This window comes from Gambusia affinis, linkage group LG12, assembly GCF_019740435.1.
Source record: "Gambusia affinis linkage group LG12, SWU_Gaff_1.0, whole genome shotgun sequence".
NCBI classification, from domain to species: domain Eukaryota; kingdom Metazoa; phylum Chordata; class Actinopteri; order Cyprinodontiformes; family Poeciliidae; genus Gambusia; species Gambusia affinis.
In genome coordinates, this window is record NC_057879.1 from 19507682 (window position 1) to 19520110 (window position 12429).

At 36.5% G+C, this 12429-nt stretch overlaps 1 protein-coding gene across 1 annotated transcript; it reads left to right on the plus strand.

The window, feature by feature from the left end:
* Window positions 1–701: 701 nt before the first annotated feature.
* Window positions 702–11963, plus strand: sec62 (SEC62 homolog, preprotein translocation factor). The gene is made up of 8 exons (XM_044135445.1): window positions 702–851; window positions 5023–5131; window positions 6965–7070; window positions 7259–7448; window positions 8080–8175; window positions 8250–8310; window positions 8395–8514; window positions 9070–11963. The coding sequence occupies exons 1-8, from the start codon at window positions 816–818 to the stop codon at window positions 9591–9593; spliced, it is 1242 nt and encodes a 413-aa protein (XP_043991380.1). The 5' UTR covers window positions 702–815; the 3' UTR covers window positions 9594–11963.
* Window positions 11964–12429: the final 466 nt, after the last annotated feature.

Genomic DNA, 12429 nt, shown 5'->3' on the forward strand with positions numbered 1-12429 from the left:
GACAAAAATACTTGGAAAGATGTTGTGTTTTTTCAGTGTGGGAAACATTTAACAATATAATAACGGTTTATTTTTTCATTTTGCATCTGCTGTTTGATACTTTTTTGCATTTCATTAAAAATAAAGTCTTTTTCTACAATTTAATATGCAGTAGAATCTTTCTTTATTTATATGTGTGTGTGTCAAGATAAAATATTTAATGCATATAGCTGAATCACATCTCTCACACACAATGTTACATGCACTATTACTGCAATTAGTCCCATCCAAACAAATCTGCTGTAATCTCCTGTAATATTCCCATTGGAGAGAAGTCAAGATGGCAAAAGAAACAGCGTCACCCAGAGGCGGAAATACGGCACTTGAGTTTCACATTTCATAAATCTATACTAAAATAATAATAATAATAATAATAATAATAATAATAATAATAATAATAATAATAATAATAATAATAATTCGATTAATTAACAAATTATTTTTAATGTGAAATGTCTTGTTTCTTATGGAAAAAATAAATACTACAATATGCACGGAACATATTTTAAACATGTAAACATAAAAAGCAAAATTTCTTCTCTCACTCATTTTAAACAAATCAAAAAATTAACTCCTACTTCAATTTCTTAATTTGCACTTTACTGAGCGGACTATAATTAATTTGACATCGCTTAACTTTGATCATTAAAACTAAAGGTAATATATCCCATTGTTATTTTACGGGAGCTCAGAGTTGTGAATGCAAAACTCTGTTTTCTCGCTGCAGATGAGTCTCGCGAGACTTTGTACACGGGGTAGCTGAGTTGGAGAGGATCATGGCGGAGCGCAGGAGGCATAAGAAGCGGATCCAGGTAACATCACTTCATTCGTGATGAAATGTTGCTTCCGCCGGTTGGCACACTACAAATAAAATTCGGGGTTGGTTTGTACGGCTAACTATCGAATTGTACCCCTAACGGCAGCCTTTTCTCACGCAAGAGTCGTTAAATAACTGAGAGCAATTGAAGCTGTAAGTGGCTAACGGTTGCTATCATTAGCAGGGCACCGAAAATAAATATGAGTTTTTACTACACTTTTTCTAGTATGCGACCTGTAGCACTCATACGTATTTCCCCTGCCATTGTGGAGACGTTTCTCCGCTTTCTGTCTTGCTCATCCTTGCAGTCGGCTTTCATTCTCATCGAGACTGAAGTGGTTATAAATGTTTTTTGGCTAAGCTGCGTCAGCTCTAAGCACTGTTTACATAACGTGGGGCAATTTAATTATTGAGCTGACACAATACACTTCTTTATAGGTCCAGGAAGATGAATTGTAGACCCTCTTTGAGCGCCTGGAAGACAAAAACGTAAAGAGTATATGGACAGAGTACCTACAGGCTTCGTTAACTTCGTCCTCACTAGAGTACAACGTGCAGTTCACATCTATTCATTTGAATTATAGTAAATTAAAAATGAATAGGACGACGGTGAAATATTGCTAGAAAATTCCCAGAATTCGTTCTTCTCAATGTTAACCTAGAAAACAAGATGGATGCCTGGCAGCTTGTAAATGTTTAGGTTGGTCTCTATTACAATACTTCTATTTACCTCAGTGATGAACTGCGATCAAAGGAATCTTGCCTCAAACAAACATAACTACATGCATAACTATTCTGTTTTGATTTGATTAGATTAGTTTATTTCAAGGTGATTCATACATTTTTAGCAATTAAAATGAGCCTTTAGTGTCTTAGAAAAGTATTTTTACAACCTGAACGTCACACACTGATATCACTTTGGGATAAGATATGATAGACCAGGGATTGCCAGTCTTCTCGATTCACTTAAAATTTGTCTACAGCATCAAAAAATACATTTATTGACATGCTCCAAATTAAATTTATCTGTTATTTCGAAAGGGAATTAAATTAAACGATAAGTTTTAATTTTTTCTTTAGTAAAATCAATTGTCTAACTTTTCTAAAAGGAAAAAAAAAAAACATATTTTGCTAAATAAGGCCTTCTGACTGAGCCTTCCTCATAAATATGTAGGGATATATGATAACTTTTTTTAAATCAATAAACAAGCAACCAATACCTGTAAATCAGAAAGGCTAGTGAGCTAAAATGTAAAGCTGTGACATCAATACTCAAATCAAGACCACAAACAGTTGATTCTTTAAAAGAAGATATGCAATTTTGAAGTGAAAACTTTTACTAATCCAAGATTTGACAAAATATTTAAACAGAAACCATGTCTAAAATGAACATTATTTAAATAAGGTGCATTATTTATTTAAATAGGTAAATTAAAACAAGTACTCTAGAATTGATCAGGGATTTGAAATAAATGCAAAGCGGAAACATCATTGTATTCCACGTGCTCGGCCACGCTGAATTGTAAAAACCACGTATTGTCTTCCTTCCACTTAACAACTACTACTTTGTAGGTCTATCACAAAAAAATCCCAATACAATGTATTTAAGCAGATTTTCCCAACAATGCTTGTCCTCAAGGCACGCTGACCTGCATGTTTTATATGTTCCTCTGCTTCAACACACCACATTCAGATGATTTCAATTCAGTAAAACTCTGTTAATCAGTCATCAATTGAAATCATGTGTGTTGAAGCAGCACACATGATTTCAATTCCTAAAACATGCAGGGCAGTGGGACTTGAAGATAAGGGTTGAAAAACACTGGGTTAAGGAATGGGGTTGTAAGGTACAATGTGAAAAATGTAATAAAAACTTAGAAAGGCACTGTAGGTTACACTGTGGTACTCCATAATAACTATAATGCAGCACTGAGCATGCAGTTAACATCTTAAATGTGCATACTGAGACCACAAAGTGACTATGACATTAGATCAGCATTTCCTTAGAATGGCTGTATCATTCAGACCAGCTTATTTGAGAGGAGCTTATTCTCCTGTGATCAACCCAGGTAAGTCCTCAGTCATACAAACCAACAAAGAGATTCCCTATTCCTGCCAGGTGCAACTGATCTGTCTCTAATGGCTGCTTCTCCAGACAAAGGGCCGTTTATAAGCGGTTGTTCCTCCTGGTGGGGATCAAAGCCAGCTGGACTGAAGGAAGCAGCACAAAATCTCTAGATTGATTTTGCCTTCTTTTTTTTTCTTTTTTTTGCCTTCGCTGCCATGTTGCACAGCGCTGCTACCAGCAGAACAGACGACACAGATGTTGAATGAGGAGTGTGTGTGTCGTAGGAGGCCAATATATTGCGTTGCTGTTGTTGCTACATCATCAATATGTGTGGAATTGCAATTGAAAGGATTACTTGGATGTAATATTTGGTTGACTCTACTATTTTAATTGTCATTTATTAAAAATCTGTTTTCCAATAACATATTTGTTCATTTAGATGGACTTCTAATGTCCCTAGTTAGTGTATATTAATGACCAAGATGCTAAAGGGGAACAGTGTGGACGCTGTGATGATGGAAACGAGAGAAATCATGCAATCCCAGTAGTCAGAAATTGCTGCGTTGAGCAGTTACTGTCAGATTTTTATAATAAATCATATTTTTATGTTTAATGTTTGCAACTTCTTTTCTGTTTATCAAAAAACTGGTTTCTGAAAATTAGAGAAATGAATAAATTGAATCTTCAATACCAATTTGTACAGATTACATTGTGAAGAAAAATCAATGAAGATGTAAGATCAGCATTTGTCAAGTACTATTTATTATAGGAGCTTATCAAATGTCCCACCGTGTGTAGAGAAAACAATATGTCTGAAAGAAAGATAAACTAGATACAAAAGATAAAATGTTATTGGATGTAACATTTAAAGTGTCTTCAGCATCTGCTATTAGTTTCCAACATTTCCAACTCCTCCATCATGCCATATGGATGTTTCTAGCTTTATAGGATAAAAGAGGAACTTTCCTGCTTTGTTTAGCCTTCCTGTTAGCTACTGGAAGTCTGTCTCTCTCACAGCTGATTTGAAATATAAATGTTTCTAAATACTGTTTTCTTTTAGGTAGCTTCTCAGAGCTTCATGCTTTCTCTGACCTCAGATTAAAAATAACAACTTTCAGTTTTCTTCTTGCACTATTAGCACCCAAAGTCATCTCAGCAACACTATTTCCCTTTGCATCTAAAAAAAAAAATTACATTTGCTTAAGAACAGACTTATGCACACAGCAATGCAGAATTAGCAAAGCATGTGTTTTATTTTCTCTCAACGGATGTTAGAAGACGCTGGCATTCCCTCATTACTTACCATCTCAGAATAAAATTCTCCCATGAGTATTAAGCTGTTAGAAACTTTATATACTGGTGCAGAACAGGTCAAAAGATTAATAGATGCATAACTGTTTGGTTGTGGCCAGTCAGTTCAGCCACGCAGGCAGCATTTCATACAGACCTCCAGATTTGCACCAACATTTTGATTGATTTCTAATGTCTGTTCACCAGTAATCAGGTAGACTCTTAATATTTCCAGAGATATGACCGTAATAAAAACGGTTCTAAGAGAGCCTAGACAAAATGTCCATTGATGTTCTGAATTTTAATAAGAAAACTGGGCTCTGTGAGGGCCTCTCCAGAACTTTAAAAAGGTTTTTAGACCAACTTTGAGCTATCCATCTATCCAATTTCTTTACATTATTCTTCCAAATTCCAACATTTTGCACTGAAAAAAAAAGTATTGGAGGGGTAATATATTTGCCTTTGCCTTTTTTAGTTTCCTGGTAGCAATTAATTACATTAATGAATATACTGACCAAACTTTGTGGAGATTTTCTTTTTTCTTTCAGAAGAAGTACAAATACGACTGGCTTTTATTATGGTTATTTTAAAGGTTTTATGTGATTTATTTCTGATCTTAATGCTGCAAGATGTTGGACTCTTCCATCCCTCTTTAAAATATCAGTTTTCATATTAACTGTAATTTTTGCAGGTTAATTTTATGTTTCATACATTCTCTAGTTGCATCCAGTGAGATTTCTTTTACTTTAATAATAGGACCATAATAAACGTCATTGTGTCTGACACTTGGTGCCGTTTGTCTCTGCAGGAGGTGAGCGAGCCCACCAAGGAGGAGAAGGCGGTGGCCAAGTACCTTCGGTTTAATTGCCCCACAAAGTCCACCAACATGATGGGTCACCGAGTCGATTACTTCATTGGTTAGTGCTCAGCTTAAACACGAGGAAAACATAATGCTTGGCAGTTTTTGTTTGACATTTTTTTGCCTGAGGGTTTATATTTTCTGTACTTTGTGGCACAGCTGATCCCATTTGTCAGTTCTTGGAAATGCTGTGAACTATTAAGCTGCAAGAATAACTTGCTGAAGCATTGCTGTCGACATTTATTTGTAGATGTAGATCTGCACCAAAAACCTCCACATCAAAGTTTTTGGTGCAGTAGGGGTGAGCATTTATCCTATTTATTGTTATAAATTTCTTATCACGATAAGAATTTTCATTTATTGTTGTCAGTAAATTCCAATTAGTGATGTTTAAAGCTCCCTATATCCGTCTTTACTGTCTGGATTGATAGTTTGCCTGTTTTCTCTTATGTTCGTTAGATAAATTCATCAATAAATATTCATACATTTGAAAATAAAGTAAATCTGTCCAATCTAATGAAACAAATCACACTTGTTTATGTGGCTGGTGTCCAAAAGAAGTGTGTTGCAAATAGAAAAAAATTTCAAGAGCTGTAATTGCTGTGACACACAGTCTCAGTCACACAGTTATCTAAAAAAGAAGTATTAAGTAGCAGTTATTGTCAGTTTTATAGTTGCTATAAAATATTATGATAAAACTTTAAGCCTGTATCGCCCACTCCTACTGCTCAGAAATGTACAAAGAAATATTTAACTTAATAAAGCAGGGAATAAATAATTCATCCCAATAGAAATATGTTTTAAATAGATTTGTTTACTCATAGTTTCATCTCGGTGTGCAACTAATGAGTCTTTGTTCTGTATTTCAATCTAAATGTGGATAAACATGAATAAAATCAAGATGTTGTCTAGTTGGTTGCAGCATAAGACAGTGAGGTGGTAATAGCAGCCATTCCTTCCAGCTCATTGTTACGCTGTCAGGCTCAGTTACTGTTCAAGGTTTAATTGTTTGTGGCAGCAGGCTGCTGTCTGCACAGACCAGACTCTCATAAACTCACTGCAGGTTTGTTAAGTGAAGCCAAGAAGAGATACAGACGATACCTGACACCGGCGTGGAGACGGAGGAGCAACAGCAGCCTTGAACACATTTATCCAGTACTACAACGACGTAACTTAGAGAAAATTCATCCGTTAAAATGACACAGTCAAAGTTCAGATCTAAATCCAATTAAGAATCTGTTAAATTGACGTGAAGGTTTTTTCCAGATAATCTGATTGGTGTTGAGCTATTTGATCAAAATCACTGTATTAAGGCTGAAACTGTTAATCACCATGAATGTATTATTGGGATAATTACCCACGGATTTAGTAATCAGACTTGAAAGAAAGGTCGTTTGCTGAAAGAACAACATTCTCAGAGCAGTGATTAAGACAAAACTGTACAAAAAAGGTATACATTTTGCATTTAAGGCAGAAAGAACCTTTTGTACATAAATATGTTCTACTCAAAACTCCTCAAATGGCGCAGGTTTAGATTCACCTAGTTCAAATTCTGCAAACAAAAAAATCCCATAGTAAGCAGCTTTTACTGTGCAATTATTAATCTGTTAATCCCCAAAATAATCAACAGATCAGCCCTAAACTGTAATAATATTAATTAATAAAGTAATAAGAGCTGAGCTTTTTGTCTACCTGCAGATTCATCTAAATTAAATTGTTTATTTGCATCTTTTAATGTACTTCTGCTATCGTGTAAAACAGGCTTAAGTAAAAAATCTGCAGAATGTGGCCATTTTTTAAACTTCAAATAGTCAATAGATTAATCAATAACTGAAATAATCATTAGCTGCAGCCCAACAGACGTGACATTTTACTGTTTCTCTACGTTTAGCCTCCAAGGCCGTGGACTGCCTGCTGGACTCCAAATGGGCCAAAGACAAGAAGGGAGAAGAGGCGCTGTTCACCACCAGAGAGTCGGTGGTAGATTACTGCAACAGGTCCGAAAGCACATCCAACTTCTGGGATGATCACTGAGTTTAGCAGTTTTTACTTTCCAAAGCCACAATTTCTTACACTGTTTCTTTAAATTTACAAATATGTCTATTATACTTTGAAAATGGAGGCCTTTCCGCAGTAAATATTACATACAGCTCCTGACAATCAAATATTTTCTCCTTGTTTGCAGACTCTTGAAGAAGCAATTCTTCCACCGAGCTCTTAAGGTGATGAAGAAGAAGCCGGAGAAAGATGCTAAGAAAGAGAAGGAGAAAGAGAAAATCAAGAGTGACAGCAGCAAAGAGGAGGAGAAAAAAGGGAAGAAGGAGAAAGAGAAGAAGAAAGAGTCTGAAGTCGCTGAAACCAAGAAAGAAAAAAGTGTAAGTGACTTAGAAAAACTCTAGAAATGGACACTAATTATAGGTTTTCTGCAGCTGCATCTTCATTACTTACAGCCAAACATCATTTTGGGTCTGTCTAAAGCGAATTGATAGATCCACTGGCACAAAATGATATTTATTCTCAGTTACCTTTAGTCTGAGCTGATCGACCTCAAAACAGTCAGTGAGTGGAAATTTACCCAGCTGAGTTCAAACTTTGAATCTTCGAGGGAAAAACTTTTTAACCTCTTCGGCATTGCAAAGAAACCTTTAGTGACGTCCTAAATATACAGGTTGGATCATTTATTACAATCCTGTATTTTCCCTAAGAAAGACACGGTGGCAGCTGTGACTGAAAAAACTACAAACCCCACAATTAATTAGGAGTGAGCGATATGATGAAAATGTATCAGTTTTATCAGTATTTCCTTACATAAAGTTCTTGCTCTTAACAAAAACAAACATGATGTACGGAATCATATTTGATTCAGTTTTAACAATTTTGATAACTTGTCTAAAACAGAATTCCCATTTAAGAATTATGTTACTACTTACAATTTATTTTAATTTCAAAAAGAAAACTCCACAACGAGGGTTGTGATTATAAAACAGTTTTGTTTTTTATCGTTAGGATGAAAGCCCAGGAACCCCAAAGAAGAAGAAGGAAGTGAAGAAAAAGTTTAAACTGGAGCCTCATGAGGATCAGCTGTTCCTGGATGGGAATGAGGTGGGAACCTCTGCATTTTTAAAAAGTTGTTCCTTCAGGAAGTGAAAAACGTAACACACGTCTCTTTGCTGCAGGTGTACGTGTGGATTTACGACCCGGTTCATTTCAAAACGTTTGCGATGGGGTTGATCCTTGGTAAGTCAGGCCTGGAACCGAAAGGTTACTGCAAATGGAGGGATCGCCTCACCTTCCTCTTCTTCCTCTTCTTCTTCTTCTAAGTTATCGCAGTGATTGCAGCCACCCTGTTCCCGCTGTGGCCTGCAGAAATGCGTGTTGGAGTTTACTATCTGAGTGTTGCAGCTGGCTGCTTTGTGGCCAGCATCCTGCTTCTAGCAGTGGGTGAGTCTGGAGCTTATTTTGTTAATATAGTTAATTATTCCTCTATGTATTTTTTTTTACTTATTTTAAGATGTATTTATTCACTTCTATATTTATTTTAGGATTTATTTATTTATTTATTTATTTCCACCATGGCCAGAAAGAATATGAAATAAAAAGCTTGGAATAAAAACAGAGTTAGAGAAATAAAAGTAATTGAAATATGTAAAGTAGCTTACAAAATAAAAGTGACAGAATTATTATTAATTATGAAATAAATGAATAAATACATACATGAAATAAATCTTGAAATAAATTCCAAAAAACTCTGACAATGTTAATTTCCCCTTAAATTTTTTTTTCCCCCCATGGAAACATTTATTTATTTGATAGAGCATTTATTAATAATGGCATAAATTTGTTTAAATTTGAATTAATGGGCTCTCCATAGATTTCTTGGTTTTGTTTACTAATACACTTCTAAAAAACGTGTCCAACTCAAGGTTTGATTTATCAAAGTTTTATGGTGCGCTTTGAGAAAATGGCTACCTATCCAGTCGTTCCTTCTCTCCTCAGCTCGCTGCATCCTCTTCCTGATTATCTGGCTGGTGACCGGCGGACGCCATCACTTCTGGTTCCTGCCCAACCTGACAGCAGACGTGGGCTTCATCGACTCGTTCAGGCCGCTCTACACGCACGAATACAAAGGGCCGCGAAGCAGCGACAAGAAGGGCTCCGATAAGACTGACGAGAAGGACGGCGCCGCCTCCCACAAGGCGCAGAAGTCCGACAGCGACGAGAAGTCAGACAGCGAGAAGAAGGACGACGAGGAAGAGGACGAAGACGAGGAGAGCAAAGAGGCGAAGGGAGACGCAACGGAAGACCGCCACTCGGATACGGACAGCGACCGCCGGGAGGACGAAGGATCGCAGCACAGCAACGGAAACGACTTTGAAATGATCACCAGGGAGGAGCTGGAGCAGCACACAGAGGAGGAAGAGGAGGAGGAAGAAAACGAGGAAGAAGGAGAGGAGGAAGACGAGGAGACGCACGAGAGGAAAGAGGGCAGCAAGAGTAAAGTCCAGACTGCTGAGACATAAACTTCCTGTTCCATCACTCTCGTTTCCTCCCTCCCTGCTGTGATCCCAGGACCTGCTCGTCTGGCCTCTCCGGCAGCACAGAGGCTCCGTCTCGTTGTTGAGATCTTCCTTCCACTAAACAGAACCGGGATAGACACATCGCTCACAGGTTTACGGCCATGATGATGGGGAAAATGTTTCAAAAAAAATAAAAGAAAAAGAAGAAGAAGCCTTACGGTGGAAATGATTCCTTTCCAATTCTATGTTATTTATGTTAAAATGAAACTGCTGATTGCCTGAGGAACCTACCAGTCCAAAGCACCGCCGGTCATCTGGTGAGTCCGGTAGATTCCTCAGGCAGAAGGACGATTGTTGTGCCAGCTGTTCATCCTGAGCTCAGCCAGATGGACCAAATCCCCCAAACCACAGAGGCAGATTAAAGGTTTGCAGAGTAGTGCGGGTCTCTGCAGATTCATCTCAATTCATTAATTTATTCACTAATTCAATTCAGAGAGGAAAACTTCTGTGTTACATAGATTCATTGCACATGTTCAGATATTTTACTTGTTTATTTTGATGATTATGTCTTGCAGCTAATAGTCACATCAGCAGGCCAGTCCTTTTCCTTCTTCTATCCTTGTTGCTTGTGCAGTTTTTGTCATCAGTTTACTTTTTTCTTCCACTTAACTTTCTCTTGAAGCACTAATTTGTGCTTCTCCACATCTCACTTTTTTGCCACATTTTTGTTCCACTCAACTCTCAATTAATTCATTTCATTCAATTCAGTTCCTTTTTATTTTATTAATTTTTTCATTAGCTGTAAGCCTTAGTCATCACTGTGACAAGAAATAAACTTTTAAAACATGTCACCTTGTAATAAAACTCAGTTTCCCTTTTTGAACTGAAATACTTTTTAACTCTGATTGAGATGCATCTGTTTTCTTTTTTTTTTTTCTTTTAATCATCAGTGCAGTTGTCCTCTCGGTATAAAATATTTCTTCATGTAATTTATCTTTGCAAGAACATTTAAGCTACTGGAGACAGCTGGCATGCTAATTTTTTTATTTTTTATTTTTTTTAGATTTTGTTAATACTGCAGAATTTGCTGATGAATTAACTCTGCAAGAGCTAAAGTTGGGAACAAAACCAGATCTAAAGTGAACTCTAGTGCCAAACACACCAGATAACTGAAGTGATGCACGATTAAACTCGAGGAGTTGAGTTCTGTTTTATTAAGCCATTTATTTTGTAACTGCAGTGTCAAAAATGCTCTCAAAAAGCACAGCACAAAGTTGTTAGCATGCAGGTACACAGAGAGGATTCTGGTCTCAAAGAAACCGTTAAAACTGCGTTCACACCAGACTCACCCAAAGGAGTCGTAGCTAGACTTGCACAACCAATCAGTGGGCTTATTTTTTGAGTCCAGATCCGCCCACTGATTGGCTGAGGTCCAGTCACTGAGGTCCAAACTGTTCTTTCACTTTGTCTTTGGGTTAGACGCTCTTTTTAGGCATAGCAAGGATTATATTTAAGTATAAAACAGAAATGTATCATTTATATGTGGATTCTATTAATGTATCAGATATATGCATATAGTACTCAAAGTCTAAACCTATAAAACAAGTTCTTTTCATTTGTTCTGTCATTGTTTTTATCTAAATCATAGAGAATAACTTTTAAAAGACAGAATCTGGGAATCATTGGATTGCAGCATTCTTACCAATATTATTTCTTATTAGATTTGCCGCTATGTCAAAGTGTGTGATGTGGTTGGTTGTGAGTTACCAGGTCTATTTTTCTCCCTCTAGCAAAGAAACCTGAAGTTTCCTGTAACACAAACTGATAAAAAGGTTTAACATCAACACAGCTTTCTGTATGTTGTCTAGTTTGTGTTAAGTAGTTTTTGTTTTCCTTAACGTAGTCCTAACGAGGTGCTGCTTTCTGATTTTGTAATTTGCATGTCGTCCTGTTTATCATTCTGTTTCCATCCTTTTTTTAAATTTTTCCTTTTTTTTTTGTTTTAAAACGGGCAAAAGTGCATCTATTTGCGGAGATGCCAGCAGCTCAACTCTGATTCTTCACACAAAAACAAAACGATTCTCCCAGCTGTTCTTGACTGTTGCAAACTATCGGTCTGTTGTGTATCGTAGTATTACCCTATGCTGCTGCTGCTGCTGCTGCTTCTCGTCGCACATTTCCGGGGAAAATTCAAGTAAAAATGTTTAAAAAAAAACTTCCACATTTTATCTCTGGTGTCTTTTGTTTTTTTTTAACCACCTTATCGATATCACTCTCAAGACTGTCTTCTAAGATATCGAAGTGTAATTTACTGAAATTGGATGTCTGGATTATATCTGTATGTTATTGCAATAAAAACCTAGAAAGCATCAAGAGAATGTGTGTAGTTTCTGTTTCTGTGGGGAAAATGAGAAAATTATTTGTTTATGTAACAAATATTTACTTTTCAGGAAGCTCATTCTATTCTTCTTTTCAGTTATGATTACTTTTTACTTCCACTTAACTTTCCATTCATGTACTTCCTGAAAACTGAAAATATCAAATACCAGAGTTTTTCATCATTTCTGATGACTCCTGTTCAGAAGCTGAATTTCCACAGCTGTAAACTGTGGATGCATTTATGTGGCGACAGTTCAGGTTCTCCTGCCTCCAACTGTTTCTGAATCTACAGAAAACTGGATCTTCATCACTTATTCTTGCAAACATTTTCCTTCCACTCAACTTTCTGTGAACAGTCAGTTTATTCTTCAGGTATCAGTCACCATTAGCCAGACAAATGTAAAGAGAGCTATTTGTCTTGCATATTTTTTTAAAAATATTTAGAATTTTGTTTAGCTGT

Coding starts and splice junctions, on each gene's coding strand:
- sec62 (XM_044135445.1), top strand. CDS start 816: ATGGCGGAGCGCAGGAGGCATAAGAAGCGGATCCAG. Junction 7,071..7,258: donor GTGGTAGATTACTGCAACAG/GTCCGAAAGCAC, acceptor CCTTGTTTGCAG/ACTCTTGAAGAAGCAATTCT. Junction 8,176..8,249: donor TGTTCCTGGATGGGAATGAG/GTGGGAACCTCT, acceptor TCTTTGCTGCAG/GTGTACGTGTGGATTTACGA.